General features: G+C 42.0%; 1 protein-coding gene across 1 annotated transcript; it reads left to right on the top strand.

Moving 5' to 3' along the window:
- Window positions 1-2,575: 2,575 nt before the first annotated feature.
- Window positions 2,576-20,758, top strand: gch1 (GTP cyclohydrolase 1). The gene is made up of 6 exons (XM_085770728.1): window positions 2,576-3,044; window positions 11,857-11,966; window positions 17,824-17,879; window positions 19,292-19,323; window positions 19,422-19,506; window positions 20,451-20,758. Exons 1-6 carry the CDS (start codon window positions 2,666-2,668, stop codon window positions 20,575-20,577), a joined length of 789 nt encoding a protein of 262 aa, XP_085626854.1. The 5' UTR covers window positions 2,576-2,665; the 3' UTR covers window positions 20,578-20,758.
- Window positions 20,759-25,048: the final 4,290 nt, after the last annotated feature.

The following is a 25,048-nucleotide window of genomic DNA, read 5'->3' as shown; positions in this document are numbered from 1 at the left end:
TTGTGACAAAAACACCTTGTGGTTATCAGCAGCACTGATGGAAATCTCAGCCTGGAAACAGCAAGTGCGAGACCAGAATTTCTGACATGACAAATTCACCCAGTGATCTGAAAGTCAGATTAGTGATTGTTAAAATGATTAATCATGGCTCTCCATGAAATGACACCTGATCAGTTAATTATTCAGTCATTCTACCTTGGTCCAGATCTCCTGTCCTGTCTCTGAGCTAACGGGGGTGATATACACTGTTGCCCATATAGTTGGAATAATTTTGTTTTCAGGCACATTCGTCTTTTTATTCCTTTATACACATCAGTAATCACCTCTGACCAGGTGCAGTGATTACATACTGAGTCCTAGTTACCAGTTCTAAGAAGATACACACTTTATTACAGTGGCCCTGAAGGCCAAAGCACAACGACATTTAGGAAAACAAAAACATTTGACAAAACACAACATTTCACAAAACACCACAGATGGTGAGAAACAAAGAAAAAAGGATTCAGTTCTGAACAATACACAACAAAGAAACTGACACTGTTGTGTCATAAAGATGAGTGGAAGCAGCTGAGTTTAGTAATATGTGAATATTGTAAAGTTTGATGCTGCTCCTCTGATATTTGAATAGTAAAATGGAAAACATTTGACAAGAACATCTGTAGCCTGTTTAACAGATGATTTTTACTAATCACAGCAATTTTCCACCACAATTTATAAAACCTAATCAATACTGCATTTCCTGATAGTTACTACTTGTTAATTACAACTAAGTACTTTATAAATTATCTACACTAACCATTGGTACATGTCTAAATTGTTGTAGGCTATGTATAAATTTAACATCATTTACTGACGCTTTATGAATTATCTAATGAACCACGGACATTTTCTAAATTACATTGTTGATAGAAAATTTACAAATGCTGAATCATTTATTAATTCCGAATTCTGTTTTTAAATGGCATGCTTTTTACATGATGAAATAGGTAGGCTTTCTAGTTTTTCAGTTCAGGTTAAAGGACGTGTTAAACCAATTTAAACATGATTAATCTCTAAAATTTGTCCAACTTATAAAACATTAAACCTGATTTGTGTTAAAGTTTGTTTTTACTGAAGACCTCAGCAGTTTTAACAGAACAACCACTAAAAAGCACAAATGGAGGATGAGCAGTTGTTCTGAATTGCTAAAACACAATTTTCTGTTGTGTAAATCAGTTCCTCAGTTGTCTAAACTCATTCACTGAATTGAAAACCCTTTTGACAAAGCCATAAACTATCTTCACCTAGTAAAACACCATGATCTCAGTCATACCTTTTGCAATGAAAAAAAAAACACAATTCTCGTGCAATAAAACACAGTTGTCACTGTGATGCACTTGTGATGCATAATGATAACAAGTGGCAAAATATGAACACAAATAAAACACACGTGTCATCATCCGTCAAACACGACTCAAAATTGATCACACTTGTTTCTCATGATGTGACAACCAAACCACTTTAGAATACAAGAAGACAAACAAGCCCCCATTTCTGAACCCAATTGAAGAATTATTCTCAGCATGGCGCTGGAAGGTATATGATCGCCAAACACTTGCCCACACGCCTCTTTTGCAATGCAAGAGGAATGCAGGGATGTTCAGGTGTGGTCAGTTCAAGGTTGGATTTGGTGATATTTTACCTATTTTAGCCAGGAACTGTCTAAAATTATCTGTGATGTGAATGAGGTCTTGTGGCCAGATCCACATAGAAGGATCCATAACCATAACCTCCTTTTTACATTTCCAAGGAATCATTTTTTATTCTCTATTTGTTGTGTTTACAGTAAAACAAATGCACTGTAAAACCAAATGTTTAGGATCTGAACACATTATTAAACACTTATCCGTAACACTTTTCAAACGTGTTTATTCGTTGTAACACTTTTTCAGCACTTTTACATGTTTATTCAGGAAAATGTGTTTAGGTTTTAAACAGTTTATCCAAATGTGTTCAAATTATGTTATATTGTATTGATCTACTGATTATACTGTAAAAAAAAATTGACTGAAAGGAAACACATGAACACCATGATTCCTTTGAGTGTGTGTTCCTCCTTTTCCTCCTCTGCTGCCACCCCCCTCCAAAAGCTGTAAACCTATAGGGGAAACACTGGAATAATGGAATAATACAGAACATTGTACAAAACAATTACAGTAGCCTACATGTAGCTACTGTAGGCCTAATTGTTTTGTATTGTAATCATAACTGTTACTTCAGTATTCTATCTTTATTACTGCATTTGTTGTAAGACTTTTTTATTTACTTGTTACTCAAAAAAAAAGAAAAGGGTAAAAAAAAACAAAAAACTTTTATTGACCACATTGTGGCACAACATGGTGGTGTCGATAGTTTACACCAATGTCACACACTTAAGACACCGCAAGGCTCGTGGTCGGGATTCCCTGGAGATCTTCATCCTCATCTTCACGGTCCATGTGTGAGTCGAGGGGGGGGGGGGGGGTGAGCCCTCCCTCCGGGACCGGGCAGCCAATGGGAGCCCTCCCTGGATTATCCCGCTATTATAAAGCCTGGATGCTGAGGCTGCGGGAGGAGCGCCCACTTCAACTGGAAGCACCGGTGACCAACAAGTGTTCGGCCGACAGGAAAGAGACAGGACCAAACGATGGATCACTCCAAACAGAAACCCTTCGCCTCAAACGACAAGAAAGACACCGGGGACGGCGGCTCCGTGCTCAACGGACACTTTGACGGGATGGTGAGGCGGCCGGCCGGCGGCACCGGGCGCAGCGGCGCTCCCCAGGCTCCGGGCGCAGAGTCCGGCTCGCACCGAGCCAGCAGCTCGGTGATGGAGAGCTGGAAGGAGGAGCGCACCAGGAGCGTGGAGGACAACGAGATGAGCCTGCCCTCCCTGGCCGCAGCCTACACCACCATCCTGCGGGGGCTCGGGGAGGACCCGCAGAGACAGGGGCTCCTCAAAACCCCCTGGAGAGCCGCGACCGCCATGCAGTTCTTCACCAAGGGCTACCAGGAGAAAATTATAGGTGAGTTTTAAATCCTCAAAGCCGCTCAGAGGCGGCGGGGATTTGTCCAGTGGTCAACAGGTGTCAACAGGTGTGACAGAGAGGGGACAGTGGACTCCTCCGAAACTCACCTGGACCTCAGGAAACAGATGATCCTGGGTCTGAAAGTCAGACTTTACTGATCACAAGTCAGTGGAGGGAAGGACCAAAGTAACACATTACTACTACAGTTACTCAAACACAACATAGACACTCATACTTAACTTTATGTCACGGAGTTTCACTTATTATGACTCCACTGTGCTTTCTGTATTTAGTCTACAGTAAAATAAGTCACAACTTTATAAAGTTGGCATTGTTATTAATCAAACTAATCAATCACCTCCTTAAATTAGTTCCATCGTCACCACCTGCAACATGTGAATGCTTTTTGCACAGTAATTGATCAGTAGTAATCAGCCAATAAATAAACAATTCAAAGTTGAGAGGGGCTACTCTGGAGCATGTTTTGTGTTTTGAGGAAGGGAGAGTGTTGAATGCAAGACTTTCACTTTTATTTAAAGTTTATTTTTGTCAGTGCTGGAGGGTTGGTTTAAACTGTAGTATTGATTAAATGATCAGGACACTTCTCAGTGCAATCAAACAAGTGAAAATTGGCCGTGCTGAGTCACATCTGCTGTCACCCAGAGATTAAACGGAGCCTTCCTCCATCCACACTGTCCCCAATGTATTTGTCGTTTGTCTTTTGTGCCAAAACTGAGGTTCGTTCAGAACCCAAGGATTTCAGATATTTGTTGCTGAGTAGCTATTCTTTCTTTCTTTTTTTTTAGTTTTATGCCTCTACATTTAAGAAGTGCTGAGACAAATATATCCGAGACACAAACGCCCCTCACAGTCTGATATATTATAACTGACTGGAGCAGGTTTTAAACTGGTCACTGGTTCCAAATTTGCACCGCTGTGGAGTAAAGAAAGGCTCCGTTAGTACAACATGTGCTGGGGTAGAAGTGAAAAGTAAATGTAGGTCTATTCCGAGGCTGTGGTTCTTACGCTCCTGTTTAAAGTTGACACCAGTAAAACAAATCAAATGCAAAGCAGACACATTTTATTTTGGAGTATTTTCTGTCAAATTAGACACAGGAGCGTAAGAGCATCTGAGTGCATTTATCCTGTTGCTGTTTTATACTAAGTGATTAATCAAAGAAGTGATCGCCAGATAAGTCAATAGTTGCAACAAAATTCAGACAGACATTTTCCTCTTGTTTAGAAACTTTCGGGTCCTGACTGGTGTCAGGGGTGAAGTGTTGCAACAGGGATGAGGGGGTTAACATGCTGTTCTGATTGGGCGTCGTATAGCTCACTGGGTATAGCAGGCGCCCCATATGCAGAGTCTATAATCCTCACTGCAGTGGCCCCGGTTTGATTTCCCTGGCGGCCCTTTGCTGCATGTCATCCTCCTCTCTGTCTCCCTCTGACTGTTGTGTCAATTAAAGGCATGAAAGCCCCAAAAAATACTTAAAAATAACTAATCTCTTCTTTAGAGTGACAATTTTGTCTCATTGGTGTCACTGAGCATCTTCAGCTCTTCATCTCCAGCTCTGCTCCTGTTCTTGTGCGTTTCACAGTTTGGTTGTGTGTGATTGGACCGTGCAACTCCGACCTGAAGAGCCAGGCTCTACAGGTGGAAGTCAAATAAATTAAAATTGAGCCTGTTGTTATGAGACCTCATATGAGCTGATAAATCCAGATCTCCAGCTCTTCAAAGCTGCCAATTTACCTGCGCTGGTCTGGTCTCACAGTCTCATGTTTGATCCAGACAAACCGGCCGACCTGCTGCTCCAGAGCAGATTTTGCTGAATCATGTGCAATAAAAAGATGCTGGTTTTATTTGCAGAGTCATGTCCATACGGTGCAGGGCTTACAGCGCTGGGAGTGGCTGATCCGTAGTTGGAGGATCTGCCTCCTCCAGAAGTCCATCTGGAGGTAGTTTGGCTGTTGTTGGGGGGTGTTGTGTGTTATGAAGCTCTAATGCTAAAGGAAGGAATGCAGTGTAGTGAAGGAAGAATGTGGGGGCACAAAGATGGGGGTTCATGTGTGTTTTTGGGGTCCTGAGAAGAGTCTTCTGGTTTGAGGTGCAGCCAGGTTTCTACCTGAGGCTCCCGTGGAGAGTAGAGGCTGGTTGAGCTGTGGATGATACAGATAATGATGGTTTATGTGTGTTGTTCTTTAGACAGTGGCGGAGCTCAGTCTGTCTGCTGATTGGCTGCCACAGGAGCCTCCCCTTCAGCTTGTTGGAAAGCAGAAAAACATGTAGGTTCGGACTGAGGCTGGAATTCTGGAGAGTAATAAAGTGTTTGATCAGTGTGCTCACGTGTGTGTGTGTGTGTGTGTGTGTGTGTCAGGTCATGGGTTCAGCTTTCATCACAACATGAGCCTAAAATCCTCTTGTTGTCCAGCACATGACCAACAAAACAGTAACGAGGAAAGTTATTCAGAGATTAAACAGGAATCTTGAGCTTTTACATGGGGCCAATTAAAGAAATGAGAATGTCATTCAGTTCATTTTCCGTCTTTAATTAATGAGAATTATTTAAATTAGAGCTGCTGTATAGAACTAGAGACAATTTCTACTATCAGCAGCTCTGTCAATCATCTATGAAATACCAGGGAATTTCATCAGGTCACAGTTTAAACCAGAAGGTTTTAGTCAATCACCAGGACTCATTTTTATTTAAGTTGTTAGAAGTTAGAGTTTAACACATGTTGAACACAACTAGAAACATTGGAGGAATTAACCTTCGGGCCTGAAAAACCAAGCCAACACAGAAGAACCAAAAACTGCAGTTCCTTTGTTGACCAGTAGTGTGTGTGTGTGTGTGTCCAACAGTGAGTCCAGCTCACTCCGAGCTTCACAGCCATATCATTTGACTTTTGTTTTCAAGTTCATGTCTTTGAGAACTAAACCACATTAGGCCGTTGGATGGAAAAAAGTTGGTGCTAGGAACGGTTTGATCTGTGTTCGATTCCCTGGCCCAGGGCCTTTCTGGTTGGAGCGTTCATGTTCTCCCTGTGCCTGTGTGACTGGTTCTCTCCAGGTTCCTCCCACAATCCAAAGACATAATGCTACGTTCAGTGACTCTAAATTGCCCCTAGTAGTGTCCAGGGTGTACCCCACCCTCGCCCTTTGTCAGCTCGGACTGGCTCCAGCCAAGGCCTGCAGTATTGGATGGGTGGATAATTAGCTGATAAATTAATTCTTATAAACTGATACTGGAAAGTAAAGTCTGATGTCTGTATCAGTGTCATCTGAGAGAAATGCCTCAAAATTGTCAGAGTAAGACACAAGTTGTAATGAACCACATTGATATAGCTACAGCATAGTTACAATAAATTATATTTAGCCTAGGCCTATAGCCTACTTATCAGAATCACATACTGTAATACTTTATTAGGTAGGAAATCATTAAAATAAAATTGTTTTGCTTATTTATGCATTCACACAAAAACATCCAATCACATTGATTTCCAGTGGTTTTAGCAACAACATTAACGTGACATTTCCCAGAACAATGGCCAACACCTGTTTGAAGGACTGACAGCTGATCACCAAATGATTGTGTGGTTGCCTGGCAACTGCAACAACAACAAAAAAAACCTATTGTCGCCTCCAACCAAAAGACAGCACCGGATTCAAGTCACTCAACGTCATTTAACATCAACTCAGACACAATTTTCTGAGACTCAGCAGGTCTGAAAACATCATGAAGACTGAATATTATGGGATGTGAAGTGGGAAAACAAACGTGCATGTGTGTATTTAAAGGCAGGGGTGACTCATGATTACATGCCCAGGGTTAAGACTATGTAGGCTATAGGATGTGTGTGTGTGTGTGTGTGTGTGTGTGTGTGTGTGTGTGTGTGTGTGTGTGTGTGTGTGTGTGTGTGTACTTGTATAGCTATACATGTGAGGACCCGTTTGAGTTTTAATCAGAGTGAGGACATTTTGGGAAAGTGAGGACATTTTGGCTGCTACTTTCTCCCAAGGGCTGTTTGAGGGTCAAGACCTTAACTATAGTTAGGTTTTAAGTTGTGTGTGTATCTGTGTGTACCATCACAGTGTTTCCCACAGGATTTTACGAGGGGGGAGGGGGGCAATTTCAACCGTTTATTTTACTTAGCGGTCAAGCGCGACCTGTCCATGCACCCGTGTCTGTGTGTGTACGTGCGGTGCGACCAACGACCGACCACACGAGAGAGATGGCAGGGGCTGACTGGCAGAGATGAGAGATGGTGAAACGCTGTTATTATATTTTTCTGTGAGAGACTGTGGCGAGCCGCCACAGTGTCGTTAATTAATGGGAAACACTGTCATCTCACACATCTGAACAATAAATGAAAACCTTGTTTACTTGGTCATTCACTGCATTGTTTCCTGTTTTGTTCAGAACATTTCAACATGTGGCCTCTTCGTTATGGGTGTGTGTGTGTGTGTGTTTTATTCTTCATTCACTCACACCCACCCACCCACACAGAAAAGGAAGCACAATTGAATGTGGAGCTGATGATGAGCGACACCGTCATTACCCAACACTCAAGGTTTCAAGCCGGCCCTTCTCGCCAGCTGCCCTTTATTTAGTTAAGGTTGATTTAACGTTATTTTCCTGCAGGGTGTGTGTGTGTGTGTGTGTGTGTGTGTGTGTGTGTGTAGCCTATGTGTGTAGGAAACATTGCCACAACACAGGAAGACAAACATGGTGAACTCAGGCGATCCGGCAGGTCAGAGCCTTAATTCACTCACATCTCAATACACAATCATGATATACATACATACATACATGTCATTATCTCTGAAGTCCTTCATGAATAAAGATCCATAAATCTGCAGTGAAATCACAGATAAAAGACACTCCTTATAACTGCAGTGCAGAATTTGCTTGAGAATCATCACCATTGTTCAGTTTTTATCAATATTAAAATAATCCAGTGGCAGCCGTCTATACATGGGTCAATGATGTGATTCATGCAACCCAATGTTAAGTGGTGTCACTGGTATTTTTTCATAAAAATCTGACTATACAGGAAAATAAATCTGGACTCGAATGTGGAATGAATGTCATTCACTTTCGCACTGCAACATGTTTCTTGACAAATTTTATATAATTTGTCACGTTATTGAGAAAAGAAAGCAGTGGTTTAAGGATATGTCCTGCCCAGTGTTGCTAAAATGTATTAAAATTCAAATATAGAAATACAGAAAACAATCTATTTCAATTTATTTTTATTTTTCAGAATAAAGTATACTTTTTTATACTTATACTAAAATCCACTGTGGGTAGATAAAATATTTCATATCATTCTTTTGTGGGTACACCATTTGACATTTTCTGGGGCATACAGTACGACTTTTGTTAAAAAAAAATGGTTCAAATGTCATTTCAAATGACATAAAACCAGCATTAAAACACAATTTACATTTTACCAAAACTGATGCATGCTTTTAAAACATTTACTCATTTTTATTTATTAAAACATTTTTTTAGTTTGTCACTGACCCACATGGATACACAGCATACAGGGACTATACATTCAATGACTTACATTAGAACAAACTTAAAGGCAGGGCTCACGTTTCATACGGTCTCATATGTTGCCTTTTCACATCATGAATTAGTACGAACATTTAAACTTTGCTTCTTATTAAAAAACTTTCAGAACAGGATTACTGCTTTATTACAGTGTCGACCTGAAGGTAAACTGCATCCAGGATCGGATCTATTCTTCTTGTTAATAAGGTCTAGGAACAAAAGTTTGTCCAGGAGCTGTGGTGGAGATCCAACAAATAGACAGATGTGCAGAGGTGGAAATGCCCTGACCGTAGTGCCCCTGATAACACAGCAAAAGATCTTTCACCTCTAATATTGATCATCAGCAGTTGTTATGAAACTTTGTTCAGTCTTTCATGGTCCCCAGAAGATGAATCCTGCTGCCTTCGGTGATGCCCTGCCCTGAAACATCTTTGGCACAACAGTTGGTGACAGTCAAGAGTCCAACTTGGTGATTTGACTTGATTACATGTGATGTTCATATCAGATGTGGTTTTAGCACTGTCGATGTAAATGTCACAGCTGCTCTGACTGTGGACTCTTGATCTCCACGTTCTCAACGACACTAAAACTACGGCAGAAACAAGTTTGTGCTTCTGTGTCCTGAGGGAATAAAAATCCTGGCGTTGTGTCATACGTTGTTGCTCCGACATGTCAGAGCGTATCTGCGTAAATCTTTCTTCTCCGCCTCGTATAATGCTCACTGTGTTTGTCCTCTGAGGATCAGTTGGTGGCAACCAGAACGGGTTCTGGACAAGTTTCATCCTTTTGCTGCTCTAGATGTTTATCACTTCAATAACCTATAATATGAGGAATTGGCCTGACCATTAAATGACTCTAAAGTTTGTTACATATTCGATGAGAGCAGGGTTTGACTGGGACCAGCCCTTTAATTCTGTAGGATAAAACCCTGTTTGTTGATAAAACAGTTAAAAGACTTAGTATAGATTTGATCCCTATATTCACAGAGGTGGAATCATATCCAAATCGCAAAATACATAAATCATTCAGGACGTATTTACTGTATAATCTCAACTCTATTTAGTGTCATTGACATCACTTGTATATGGCAGAAACAACAAGAGAACGGATGCTATTGATCTGATCTGATGTGACTGTGGTGTGTGGTCTGTTGCTGTCAGTCTACACACTCTCCCTCTGTGGTTATGTGTCAGGACTGAGAGTCCAGAGTGTAGCTACGGCGTTCCTGACCGACCGGTCCTCTGGGAGAACATGTATTCAGCTGCAACTGGGCTTTTTGTCCGACTCCCCATGTGTTTTGACTTGTATGTAAACACACAGCTGCAGAGCTGCAGTATCTCTTGATTGCTGGTTAACAGATCAGTGAATTTGATTGATCCATCAACTCATCTTATTCCTTCTTTGCTATATTTTCAGTTCATTTCAACTGTTCAAGGGCAGAAACAGGTTTGTCCCGGTGTTCTTGATGTGCTGTCTGCTGATGGATGAAGGCCAACATCCGCGTTGTTTACTGGTTGTGCTGCATCCACACAGACACCTGACTGGTCTCTGGTCTGTGGTGTTAGAAAGACTCTTTCACAAACATAAACAGTGACTTACTTTAAGCCAACGACGTTAGACACCAAACCCCCAGATAGGGGTGGGCGATATGGCGATATTAGATCGTGAAGGATTAGAGTGTGTAGACGATCTGCCAAAGTGCAGAGATCGTAGGATCGTCTGGGGCACATTCTATAAATTGCAGTTCTATGCTGCAAAGCGCAAACAAAGGACATTTAGAAAGTTTGCTAAAAGAGATAACAGTTACTTTAGTTTGTATTTTTATTTGACCCTTTTCAATCAGCTATTTAGTGTTTTGATATACTTAAAATCCTGTTAAAATGACTGTGTAATGTCTTCATTGAAATTTTACTTTCATGTTTATTGAAAGCTACCTTTTATGTTGCAAGAGTGCACTTTATCAGAGTGTTGTTGTTTACCTTTTACTATGTTTACGTCATTTGCACATGTTGGCAAAACTGCAACTATTTAGATTACAATCTATTCAGAAAGGTTCTTTGGCCTAAATTGTCTGTTTTTCTTTTTTCGATTTAAGATCGTGATGAAATCGAAATCGTGACTTCATTTTAAAAAAATCGTGATATGATATTTTTGCCATATCGCCCACCCCTACCCCCAGACTACCTTAGAACCAAGACCAACCCCAACCCTAACAAAAAGTCTTGATTTACCCAGAATTCATTGTACCACAGTCCGCCTTTGTGCATGAATTCAGCCTCTGTCTTTGTGAACTCTGACTGTTGGTTATATTGAAACCAAATCAGACATAATGGTTGCTGGATTACAATATGACTTAAAATCGTCATGACGACGGACGCCATGACTTTGTAGCTCAATCTTCGCCATAATCAACAAACAAAAAGAGACTTAAAGAACATCTGAATGTTTTCAAACTGCTGCTGCACACATACACACACACACACACACACACACACACACACACACACAATAAACAGCAGAGACTGAAGCAACAAGTCGGGCTGTTCTCTGTTGTCTCTCTGACCTCGCCCAGCCCCCTCCCTCCCCCACCTTTCCATCCTAGCAGATAGCGAGTCAGGAAATTAAAAAGTGCGGCGGTGAGAGCTAGAGGCGTCTGCATCGTCACAAACAGATAAAGCAGTTTATTGAACCCCCGGCAACCGAAAAATGCAATAAGGCAACAACAGGAAGCAGCGTATAGAGGCAGAGCTATAATTAGACGTTGGTGTTTGCTGGAGAGCAACACTGGAGTCCACGACAAAGAGACCGGAGCAGTGAACCTGTGACACTGCAGTGGGTGGGCAGAGGAAGTCATGGTTTTAATACACATGACAAAAATCCAGAGATAAACACTGGAAATGGGCATAAAAGAACAATCTGCAGTACATAAACAAAAATTGTATCTGTATCTATTTTTGATATCTATATAGTAAATAAACAGCTTCCTACTTTATCTAGCACAGATTGACAAGACAAACTGGATTCAAGAATAAACAGTGTAATTGGTGAGTGAATTTATATAATAAATCGGCCGACAAAATTCATACAAAAGCAAATTCTGAGTAGATGAAAAAAAATGATGTAGAATTTAGCAGGAACATATTCAATAAGAAAGTAAAAGTGGTAGATTAAAAGTATATGTATAATTCTAAAATCTTGTTCCTTTTGTTGTTGTTTTTTCATTTCATCTCCTCCATTTCTTCCTGCAGATGTGCTGAACGATGCCATCTTTGACGAAGACCATGACGAGATGGTGATCGTCAAAGACATCGACATGTTCTCCATGTGTGAGCATCACCTGGTGCCCATCTTCGGCAGGGTGAGAGGACACACACACACACACACACACACACACAATAAAAATAAATGGAACATTTAAGGAAATCTTTTTTTTCTTCTGTCTTTTCTGTCATGAACTGTCACTGAACTCCTCTGGACTCTGGGTTAATTTGCGTGATTAATGTAAAAATGAATAATGGATTTGCACAAATGCACGGTGCAACACACCACAACTCGGTATATTCACTAGCAAGGACCACGCCACAACAATGTGCCATTAGATGATTTAATGGGATGGAATGTTGAGGATGAATGAATGATATTGTACAGAGCGGTAAAGGTGAAGGGAAGGTTGATGTCGGCGCATCTGGTCTGGGAGGATGAACCGGAGACCGGCGGAGGGAGACTCAGAGTGGGGGTTCTGTCTCAGTGTTGTTCCGTCCGAGCTGGATTCATGCTCCCCAGACGATGCCTTGGAGGAGATCTGAAAGGGAATGTGCTGGTTAAGAAGAGGGGGATGGAGGAAGGGAGGGAAGGATGGAGGGATGAGAGTGAGGATGATCCGGGAGGAGGAGGTGCATAGACGAGGGGAAGAAGGGAGGGTGGGTCGAGATATCGAGGCAAGCAGAGGAAGGAAGGGGTTGACTGGGTATTTGTAGGCTTGACCAGTGGTTAGAGGTGTGGTTGAGGCGTGGCCCTGCTACCGAACTTAAGTTAAAGCAGAAGTAAGCGGAATATTTATGTTAATATGAGTCTTAAATAGTTATATCTTCCGACAGCAATCACTTATATAGAGTGATAGAGTCCGAAACACAGGTCTGTCAGTCACTCTGCTTTGCTGTAAGCCGAGGAGAAAACTTTCCTTGTATCCTACAACCTTTATCCAATGAGGAGAGAGAACAGCATAAAGGGGCGGTCCTCTCTGCGTGTGCAGCCAAGGGATGCGCGTGAATGTGGTGATGTAGGGACGAGGGCGGGGTAACTGCTAACTCCATCGGCTGACAGGAAGTTAGCCAAAACGACCGGATCGCTTACTTCTGCTTTAACTCAATAACTTCCATTTAATGCTGCCCCTTAAACTAAATACAAAATATACTGGCTCATATGGGGGAAGCGGATCTTCCTACATCTTTGCTGCCTGGGTCCTCTCCATCCAGAGTCTGAACTTCTCTACAGCACAAATGTTGCTGCACATAACCAGAAGTGAAGAGAGCAGCAGAGCTCGGTGCTTCAGGCTCATTTCAGTGTTTTACCTGGACTTCTCTGATTTACCTTTCTCCAGACTTAGAGTTTCAGTGACATCTCGTGTCTCATCTGATCTAAATGTTACTTATTTGACATGTTTTATGTTCTCCTGCAACGTTGAAACAGAGATCATCAGCTTCCTGTCGACTGTCAGAGACCAGAAACTCTGTGACAGTCTGTGGAAGCGTTCTTTGTGCTGTCTTTGAGCGGACTTTGGGTTTAGTCCCGAGCTGCAGAGGTTCATAATTGAATAGGAGAAATGGTAAAAACATGGTAAGAGATGTGTATCTGTCTCTGTCGTTTATCTGGAGGCCACGGGTCTGAACAGCAGAGACAGAGAACATGAGAAACAATCAGATTAGCTGAGATCTGTTTATCCCACGTTTGCTTTGGCCTCCTCCTCCTCCTCCTAGTGCTGCTGCTGCTGCTGCTGCTGCTGCTTTGACATCATTACTCTCCACTAAAGCCAGATTGGCCTCTTCCCTCTTTCTGTCCTCCCTCTCTCTCTTTCTCTCTGTCTGCCTCCCTTTATCCCTCCATCTTCGCCTGCAGGTGCACGTCGTTTAAGACAATCAGAGCTGGCAGCTGATTCTTTTCCACCAGTGTAAATGGGCTCTGATGACAGCAGCAACTCACACAAACACTCACCGCACCTCCCCTGTGTGTGTGTGTGTGTGTGTGTGTGTGTGTGTGTGGTGTCCATCAGGTGGCTATTCATGCTCATGAACCTCTTCCTCCCTCCCCTCATGTTGCCTCTTATCCAGCCTCTCTCATCTGTCTGTTGTGTCTCTCAGTGACTCACCACACTCACACACCCCTCCTCCTCCTCCTCCTCCTCTTCCTCTTCCTCTTCCTCCTCGACCCGTTAAAGATAAACTCCTTCAATATCAGCTGACAGGAGCAGTTTATTGCATTGTGTCATATCTGTCACCTGGTTTCACATTCAGTCATAAAATCTCTCCTCAGCCCGTCAGTGACACGTTACCTGTTGAAGCAGCTCAGTGAAACCACAGCGGTACAAGTTACAGAGAGAAGGTCGGTTTGTTTTGATGATTGAGACCTTCGTTTCATGTTTGCTTAAATTTTAGATATGAATGATAATCATGGCCTGAAGTTTTCAGCTACACTAGACATCCCTTACTTTTGTGTTTCAAACTGATGATCAATAAATAAAAAGCCGTTAGATGAAGTCAAATGTTGGTTTGTTTACCCACCTGTCACTTATGCAAAACTTTAGTCCTTATTAAAGTGTAAAAGGGTGAGTTCTGTAATCAGAGCACATGAAGAAGGAATTAGCTGTAAAGACCAAAACAGTTTTGTACCAGGCTGTCAACATGTTTATGTCTGCTGTTAAGTTGGACATTTTAACATGGGAGTCTCTGGGGATTTACGCACTGTTGGAGACACAGTCTGGTGGTCTGTAGGGGAACTGCAGCTATCAGTTCTTCAGTGTTCATATTGATGCTGGAAAATACAGAATCTATAGCTAATAAACCAACACTTTATGTACTCTTTTATATTTTTTTACCACAAGATGGCAGAAGATTGACACCTTACAAAGCCGAAAAGAACAAGAGCAAAGAACAACTATGGCTGGGCCATATGACCTCAAATCCCTTTCGTGATTAATTAAACCTTTTACCTCAATTACAATCTATGACCATTTATTTTGTTTTGTATTATTGGCCTCGTAGTTAGCTGACATGTTTGTACTAAAGATATCAAATAAAAATCAAATCAATCTCAGAGATCAGTAAAAGTTCCGTTTTTGTTTAAAAGTCTCACAGCTGTTCAGTGGCTTTGTGCTCCCGCACCTGATGCTGCCATAGCGTTTCTGTGAAATATGCTCACATATTAAAGCTGGAATATTGTTTGTAATTTGTTTGTCTTCATTCAAGCTAAAAATGTGTCCAGATAATGGGCATAGTATTTTTATTAGGTGCAAGCTGCTCAAGTTGCTCAGTGATGCTGTGATTCATGTTTGATTAACTGTGCAACTCTTCTTCCTGGTGAAGTGCATGGTGTTTGTTTCCACTCTGCTTTTAGCTCTGGTTTGGTCTCCACCGGCTCCTGATAACAATCTGAGACTGTTTCTTCATCAATGACTTTATAACTTGTGAACCAAACAGTGACTGACTGTGTTGTAATTATGAACTTTAAGTTCTCACCTTGATGAGTCCACTCATCCGTCTCCTCCATCTTTTTCTTCTCCCTCATTTTTTTGGTCTGGCTCCATCGTCCCTGGCAGCATGTGCCAGTAAATGTGAATTACACGAGCAGATAAGTGAAGAAGCAACTGTCACACTCACTCTGTTTGATGTCGATATATCAGGCTGCTGCAGCAGAGATGGAGGGAAAAAAAGAATTGGAGGAAAAAGAGATATTTGCACGCTTGTTGCTGCTGCCCTTTCTCTCGTCTTGTCAACAAATTGCATTTGACATTTGAGTGGAGCGTACATAAATGTGTGTGTGTGTGAGAGAGAGAGAGAGAGAGAGAGAGAGAGAGAGAGAATTAGAGCCGCAGTGATTCTCCAACTGACTCTGTCTCGTCCTCCTCTCGTCCAATCGGAATCATCCACCTGCTCTGCTCGTCTTTTTTGATTCCTATCGTTTGTGTTGTACTAAAACTTGTGTGGCCTTTTACTCGTCCTCATGAGGATCTAGTACCTTGTATAGCTGTGACTGTGTAGGTTTGTACACCACCTCCACCAGCCTTAAAATGACCACATGACTCCGCTACTTTCATTTGACATCTCAAAGTTGGGGTTTCCTTATGGTTTAAGCTACATACAGTTTAAAGGGAGATGTGTAGATGTCCATGTGCAGTGTGTTTAAAGATCAGGTCTAGGCTCTATATTCATCCTATGAAAGTATCAAAGTCTCACAGCCTTGAAACCAGTCACCATGGACTTCTGTAACATTGTGATGTCACAACAAAGCGGTCATCGCCCCACCCACCTGGACCCACCATCCAACACTTGAAGGATTTTGTTGCTCTAAGGGCCGGATTTACTAAGATCTCAGATAGCGGACGCTATATTGTTTGCGCCCGCTATAATATTGCGAGTTTGGTTAGTGCACGCAAAACAGGTGATCTACAAAGTAGTAACCCGCTAAATGAAAACACGTGCAAACCGCAATATGTAAATGAGGGTTTTGCGCGTGTAATCGTTTCCGTCATGGAGAGAGTGGACAGAGAGCTGGACGGACGAAGGGACAGAATGACATTTGATCCGATGCATACAATGACAGCATGTGTGTTCATCTCTCTCGCGCTCTGTTTAGATAAATAAACACAAATCGCTACAGGGCCCAACTCGTCATATAGTGACGAACAGGCAGCAGCTGCAGCGACAATCACACACCTGTAATATGTGTGTGTGCCGCCCATGATCGAGTGGATTAATAGAGAGCTCAGGTGGGACACACGGATCTAAACGCTCTGACCACTGACCAGAGGGATTAAAGACGGGTGAAGGCAGTGGTGACGTGTCTCAGTCCGGGACCGGGACCGGGACCGAGAGTCGGAGCTGAGCAGCCAGGTGAGAGGAGATGAAAGGAGAGGAGAGGAGAGGAGAGGAGAGGAGAGGAGAGGAGCGCACTGCAGGACAGACGTGCCCCGTGCGTAACGGCGCGTAAATGACTTTTAACACGGCTGAAAAACTGTTACAGAATTACCCAGACGTGAGGAAATGCAGAGATGTAAGATCATGGGGCTCTGACAGGTATCAAATCAATAAACGCATACGTTTTGACAAAGTTGTATCAGTTAGTACATGGTTTTCAGACGTGGTGAATAAAGACGCAAAAACAGCCACCGCAATCTCTTCCTGGTTTGGTAAATCACATTGCACGCGCTAAATAAATCGATTTGCATCTACTCCTCCCAGTGTTTAGCACGTTCTGGCTGAAACGCCCATATTTACATATTCATCAAGGCAAACACGCTAAATGGATCGCACGTGCTATTCTGCCCGTGTGAGGGACGCAATCCTCGGTGCGTCCGGTTAGTAGATCAGGTTCCACATGTGTTTGCGCGTGCAATCACGTTTGCACACGTTTTAATACACGCAAACCTTTAGTAAATCCGGCCCTAAGTGTTTTACCTGAGATCGGCTCTGTTTTTCCTGTATCACTGGGGAAACAGTGAGCCAATTAGAGAAGAGCCTCGGAGCCTCCTCTCCTCTGATTGGCTGATACTGACCTGTTGCTACTAGAGCTCCAGAGGGAAGCCGAGAGAAGAGATGCAAAACTACACTGAGATGGTTTTTATATCTGCTTATGGATCAACACTTATTACATAAAGTGTAAAATATGGATTCTAAATACGAAATGACTACATTTTCAATAAAATTTTATTTATTTAAAAACACTTGAAAGGGCAGCACATCCCAAATTTTCAAATCAAAAGAGGGCAAAATACACACGTTCCACTCATTTAACTGGCTCACATCACTACAGGGGTTAAAGCAGAAGTAATGCTGCGTTCACATGGAGTCCGGTAAACGGCAGACGGTAAACGGCAAATGCCGCTGGACGGAACAAACATTCTGCTTACTTCTGCTTTAACTACAGCAAAATATAAATAAATACCTTTATTTATTTTTTTTATCAATTACCAAATATTTTACCCTGAGTTTTTCTCTGTGCAGGTTCACATTGGCTACCTCCCCAACAAGAGAGTTCTGGGTCTTAGTAAGCTGGCCAGGTGAGTAAATTTACTCTAATATGATGCGCGTGCGTGTGTGTATGTGTGTGTGTTTAAGCTGATTATTAAAACGTGTGTTTGTGTGTGTACTAGTGTAGAATCTGATCCCACTGACCCCAATACCCTCAGGCTTAACGCACTAACACCCCTTGCTAACTGGACACACACTGTGACACCGAGAGATGAGACCGGATGTACCATTCACATCATTAAAGGTAGAGCAGGAGAGCCTGGAAAAAAAACGGTTCGAGCAGGCTACATTTTGAAAAGACACAATTCAAAAGTCTCAGCCCCTTCCTTCAGACTTCCAGAGAGCACAGGAACACGCAATGCTTGTTCTTTTCTGCCATAACATTGCTGCAACTGTCCCATTTAATTTAGCACGCTAGCATAAGCTCAGCCTCTGGTCTCGTCTTTTTCGTATAAATCGTTGAAGACGCTTAGCATTCGCACAAATGGTGCATGATGAGGGTGGCAGTTTGATAGATGCATCATGAGCCAATGAATTTGTTTGTGGTGTTCTAAAGGTACTGGATGGTGTTTTTACAGGATTGTCCATTCCAAAGGCGACTGCCTTTTTAAAATTTTTGTGAAAAAGCATTTAATTCATTGGTTGCAATCGGGGTGTGAAGAGGATCTCAAGCAATAGGTCCATTGTCTGTTCTCTTTACAGCATCAAGGGACTAGAATACCGGCCTTGCTGCTGTTGTATCCTTCCGCTAGTACTTTTAGACATTTAATTAGCGTTAGAGTTAATGCCTAAATGTGACCTCTGACAGACTTCCTGCGTAGACAGGCGTGAAATTTTGTGACCTTGACCTTTGACCTTAGACCACCAAGTTGCATTCAGCTCACCTTTGAGTACAAATGAATGTATGTGCCAACTCATGGTGTTACTACTGAGATTCATGATCATGAGAGTGGGACCGTTGGATGGACGCACAAGACTCTGGTCCCAGCTATCACCATAGAAACAGTATCAGTGACATTTTCTTCCAGGTGAACAAGGTCAAATTTGTCCAAAGTGGTTTTACTCACAGAGAAGAGCAACAGGTGAAAGGCTGAAGGCCAGATGCCTCCTGAAGATCTGTTGGGTTTTCCCTCTGTTGCCTCAGTCAAACGACCTCAGGCACACAAGCTGACATTTAAGAAACCGTAGAGGTCAAAGAGGTCATAGAGGTCAGTCACCTCCTTGTTCCTCAGCATGGTGCTGAAATACAGAGAATACTACCCCTTACTCTTAATACTTGTTCCGGTTAGATAGTTGGTTAACATTTTTTTGTTTAGTTTATTTTTTTGGAGTTTTTGCAGTTCCTTTATCAACACTGTCAAGTTGTGTAGTGTAGTGTTTTTTTACAGTGTGATATTTGTGTTGTCTGAGGCGTCTCCTTTCTTCTCTCCTTCCTCCTCAGGATTGTTGAAATCTACAGCCGTCGACTACAAGGTACCGAGGACTCGTCCTCTTCTTCTTCAGTGTTTTCATCTTCCTGTTGTTTGTTGTGTCTGAAGCTGCTTCATGATCATGTGTCTGTTCGTCCACAGTCCAGGAGCGGTTGACCAAACAGATCGCCGTGGCGATCACTGAGGCCCTGCAGCCCACGGGAGTCGGCGTTGTCATTGAGGCAACGTGCGTAATCTCCTCATCTCCTTTACTTTCACTTAATCCATCATTTTCTTTCTGCTTTCCTTCACATTCTTCATTTTATTTTATTTTTTACCACTGATCCCTACATTTCCTTTCTGTTACTTTTCGTTCTCTTTTCTTCTCTTTTTCTTCCACACTCCTTCATTCTTCCATTTTATTTCACTTACCCCTTGGCATTACTTTCATTACCATCACCTCATGTCCAGTCTTTTCTCGCTGTTTTATTTATGCTCTTACTTTTTCTTTATTCCACTTTGCTCTTATTCTCATTCCTTTTATCGCTCTTCAGTTTCTTCCACTTATTTTACTTCATTTCATTTTCTTTCATTTAGTTTGACCTCATTTCCATTAGATTCACTTAACTCATTCATTGTCTTCCAATTTTCTCTCACCCCATCCTCCCATTTTATGGCCCACATTTTATCTAGGCTGCCCCTTCTTCACTCTTTTCATTTCATCTTATTTACATCACCATTGTTCTATTACTATTTTCTTTCATTTACATACTATTGCTTCCCTGCTTTTCCTTCACAACTTCCTTTTTCAATTCTGATTTGTTTTCCCATTAATTTCATTATCCAACACTTCACTCTTTTCCTTCATCTCGTCTTTCATTAGTTTTTTTTTTACATTCCCTTCTCCTGTTTATCCTTTTTATTTATTTATTTTATCTGTTTTTATCACATTCAACTCTACTTTATCTCATTCCTTCTTTTCTGTTAGAGCTCCTCCTTTTCCTCCTTCTTTTGCCTCTGGTCCATTACTTTCATTTTATTGGCTTCCAATTACCTGTTATTATTAACTCTTATTATTACTGTTATTACATGTTTGTTTCTTCTCCTTAAATTTCCTTCCTCTATCCACTTCTTTTCCTTCATTTCACCTCCTTGTCGTTCACTCTCCTCCCTCTTTTTTTCCCTCCACAGTCACATGTGTATGGTGATGCGCGGCGTTCAGAAGATGAACAGTAAAACCGTCACCAGCACCATGCTGGGAGTTTTCAGGGAAGATCCAAAAACCCGCGACGAGTTTCTGACGCTGATAAGGAGTTGAGGACGAAGCTCTGCCTCATATTACTTCACCTCCTCTTCCTCCTCCTGTTGCCTGGGGTGACCTCCACCTGCACGGACCAACCGTTGTGCTAAATGTGTGTGAGTGAGTGTGTATGTGTGTATGTGACTGTGTGTCCATCTCAGCAGAGGCGATGACAGAGTGTTTTCTGTGTCTCCACCATTTTTAAAGGTGAGCTAAGGTGAAGTGTTGCGTCCTGTAGGGGCCGAGTTCATCCACGGCCACTGACTGACATGTTGTTGTTTACTTTCAGACTTGACAGACTTTAGCCCTTTCATCCGCACATGTTTTCTGTGCTTGTTACGTAATCATATATCAGTCACTAGCCTCGAAAGACACAGGAAGAGTTTTCAGAGAAAAATCCCGGCTCATTCACGCAGGAAGTCTGTCAGAGGACGCATGACGCAAACATGTATCCACTATTTTTCACTGAAACAATTTCTTTCAATCAAAAGTGGCTGAAACCCACTGGAAATTGTTGAATTGTTGAATCTCTGACTGAAACACAACCAATTAAAAGTCACTTTCAAGCCACTAGTAGGGAAACATCAGTGACCGTCCCACACCAAAGTGAAAGTAAAAGTTTTTCTACTGGCAGGACATTAGGAAGCTCCACTCGCCACTCGGCCAGCTGGCCAATGGTGCGACCTCTCAGTGAAATATGTAATTGTATGACCTGCAGTCATTTGAATGAGAATCGGCTGTGGTTCAGGATGTGCTCCTAGCCCAAATCTCACTCTGCTCTGTGTGTGAGTGACGAGCAGGTGCAACTTTGAGCTTGTTAACTTCAGAGTGAGACAGGACGCAGCTGACTCACCGATCTCCGACATGTGTATCAAGTCTGTTAATAGTTGAGTGGTTCGGTAACAGAACTACTAACTCCAAGGTTGCAGGTTTGAAACTCACCTCAACAAATTTGTTAGAACTTCTGATTTGATTCAACTTAAAAAAAAAAACACACAAAACTTTCTACCATTCAGCTATCATTCCACAGTCTTTCTTTACTTCAGGAAGTTGTGGATTTGATTCCTGCCTTGGACATATTTGTTACATGTCAAATTTTACTATTTGAACATACTTGAAGCTGCACACGCCATTCAACTTGTAAAAAGTTCAAAATTCTTTCAGCGAGCATTCAAATAGCTTTGATTTATCAAAGTATACTCATGAGACTGTGTGCACTCTGTGGCCTAGTGGCAGAGTAAATGTTTCCTGACAACAGGGGGGTAAAGAAGTTACTTTCAAACCACTTGCCAGGCGATACATAAAGTGACAAATTCACATTACTTCAAAAAAGAAAAAATGGCTTCTCAATAAACTTTTTTCCTTCTCCTTTACATGTCTGAATGAATGGCCAGGATAATTGTAAATGTAGTAGTTATAAAAACGCAACACAGCCAGCAGAGATTACAGATTCAATAGAGTCGGAGCCTGACGACTTCTGGTGCTTTGCCAGCAGGAGATCAGGTCGGACTGACCGTCAGTGTGTTGCTGTTGGAACAATTTCAGAACCCAGCTTGTAAATTATTATAATTTTCTGTTTAGTATTATCTTAAATTACACTGTGGGCTCTAGGGAACTAGAAATTATAACATTTTCTCAAATAAACTAACTAACTTACTTGTTTAATTGGAGAAAGAAACATTGCAGCCCCAGATCCAAAAACTTTATGACTTTCTTTGCATCAGATCCCTTTGTTTGCAACCTCTTTTTGTGATGGATGACACAGAAACGCTCTGTCACAGCTCAGTAACCTCAGTTTAGAAACTTTACTGTCACTTCCTTTCCTTTCTCTCAGAGCCCTTTGGTGTTCTGAGACATCAGCTGATTTACATGAAACCTGACCTGAAAATTAAGTTTGTGTTTCCACGACAAACAAAAGCTAAAATGTGCAGTTAAAAGTGCTGCATTTCAAAATGGCAGTCGTGTTTTTACATGAAATGTTTCTTATCATTATTATGATTACCATGGTTATTCTAGTCCTGTGCAAGGCTCTGCCTGTATGTGCCAACCTGCCTCTCCATTAAAACCAAAATCATCAACCGCAGTGAGGAGACACTGTGACTCAAAACAAAATGAACTGAACTGACTCTCCTGAGAGGCAAATTAAGTGTGTGTGTGTGTGCGTGTGTGTTCTTCACAGTTATCATCCCAGCATATGAACACTGTGGAGACAGGTGTGTGTGTTTGTGTTAACTATTGTGGCTTTTTTTTCTGCATTTCAGTGCGTCATAATGTCCCCAGACAGATTTTGGGAGGTTTTAACTGGTGTAATGCAGTGGGTGGAGTTGTGTATGTGTATGTGTGTGTGTGTGTGTGTGTGTGTGTGTGTGTGTGTGTGAGTGTGTGTGTGTGTTTGTGTTGGAGGGAAATCGAGCGCTAACAAACGGCTCTGATGTTGTTTCTGTGGCCTTGTTGAGAAGTGTGGCCTGTTCTTTGGCCCCTTCACCATCATTGTCACTTTATGTACTGTGTTCACTTCGAAGACTTTTTAATCAAAGACAATAAATCTCTGCTGTATGTTACAGCGACGACCGCGTCATTCTTTACCACCACACTTTGACTTTTAGATGTGATAACTCTAAAGACAGTGTGTTCTACAGAGCTGACTGTGATAAGCTTGAATGGAGAAAATGTGGAAAACCAGCACTTAAAGTGGAAGCAGACAACGCCGGGCCCTGGGCCCCTTCGAGGGTTTGGTCTGACCCTGAGCCCAGAGTGAGGTGGAGCTGATCGTGAGCTGGACGTCTGACAGAGGCATGACTCAGCAGCTCTACGCCTCAGTTTTGTAACATCATATGCATGCATTTCCTTTCCACCAGGGTTTAAAGCTGCGCAGAGGGAGTTCAGCTCTTCACAGTCAAGAGGCAGCTCACACAAAAACTCTACATGTGCTTTTGTCTGCAGTGTTTCCCCGACGGCCAGTTTCAGTCCAATCATATCAGGCAAACACTTAAATGTCTCTTAAAAGAATGAATCAATTCAAGTAGAGATGGGGTCACTCTTATAAGTTTGTAAGAGTCAGTTTCATGACTTTGTAACAGTCCATGTGGTGATACAGACTTTAACTTGAGTCCAACATCCCTACTTGCGTTACCTGGTCAGGTGTTGTCACTCAAACACCACACTGCCGTCTGTGTCGTCCTCACTGCAGTCTGGACCAGTGAACAGTCACAGGTTTTGGAATGAAAAATATGTAATTCAGATGTGGAAACTGGCCACATTTAAAACCTTGATCAACAGTTTTCACATTGACAAAGAATCAAGAGTGTTCACACTTTGCCGCCCTCTAGTGGTGAAGCCAGCAAAGACTCACAGAAGAACCTGTTGCTGAATGTGTGCATGAGATAAAAACTAAGACAATTTGGTTTTGTGAGCAGATTCAAAGCAGGAAACCATCTAACTATACAGTATATACCTATAACACAGGCTTTGTGCACCAGGTCACCTGCAACTGCAACTAAATGATTCACACTCCACAGAACATCCTGCACTGCTGTCACTGATCACTGCACGTCTGTAGGCCGATGACTTTGACAGACACATCAGTCTAGAAGCAGACGAGATTTCCCAGCTAATGTGGCTCATGCTCCAAAACAAGGATCCTACACTTCCCATGATGCACCTTGCGTACGTCTTTTATTCTCATGACGCCTCCAGAGTGCGGCGCTGCAGTGTAACTGTGACCTCAGCAAACCATCAGCAAATCAACGAGACATCCTCTCAGTTTGACTACAGGAGCATAAGGTGAGAAAATAAAACCACGCTGATGTCAGTGGTGAAGAATTTGGTAGTTAAACATCGATGAAGCACATTTCTAGTTTTGGTTTTATTTTCTCTTTTTTTCCTGTACAATTTAGAGAAAATATTTTCTTAAAATGAGCTTGTGTTTTGTCTCTTTGCTGCTGCAGTGCACTGAGCTCTGAGCGTTATAATCTTAAACTGAGATCTTGAACTCTGAAAAGTCATTTTACAGCTGTTTCAGTTTTCACAGGCCGACTCGTCTAAACCAAAGTAAAAATGTAAAGAGTCTAGGCTGACTGAACCCTGTGCTTAGTCTTTTTTTAAAGATAATAGAGACATTGCTTCCTTAGTGTAAAATGTAATTAATGTAAACCAATAGTGTTCTCTGTTGTGTTCACACACAAACACTAACAACAGACTGAACGTGTTAGAGATTTGTTTTTGTTTTGTTTTTATGTATAACGGGGGCATGCCAAGTCACAGCATTCTGGTTTGTAGCGACAAAATTACAGCAAGACACATTGAAAAACACTTGAAAGTATTCCCACATGCGCACGCACACGCACACAAACACACATCCTCACCGTCACAGTCATTCACGCATTTTTTGTACAGACCAGAATTATTCATAACTTCATATCAGCATTAAGAAGTACCTACAGAGTACAGGAACAACACAGACCGAGTCCGTCACCTCCGACCACGTTCA

Source organism: Trachurus japonicus, chromosome 3, assembly GCF_045865225.1.
Source record: "Trachurus japonicus isolate A0001 chromosome 3, Traja_1.0".
Taxonomy (NCBI): Eukaryota; Metazoa; Chordata; class Actinopteri; order Carangiformes; family Carangidae; genus Trachurus; species Trachurus japonicus.
The sequence above is the reverse complement of the archived record's forward strand: the minus strand, read 5'-3'. Positions and strand labels throughout refer to the sequence as shown.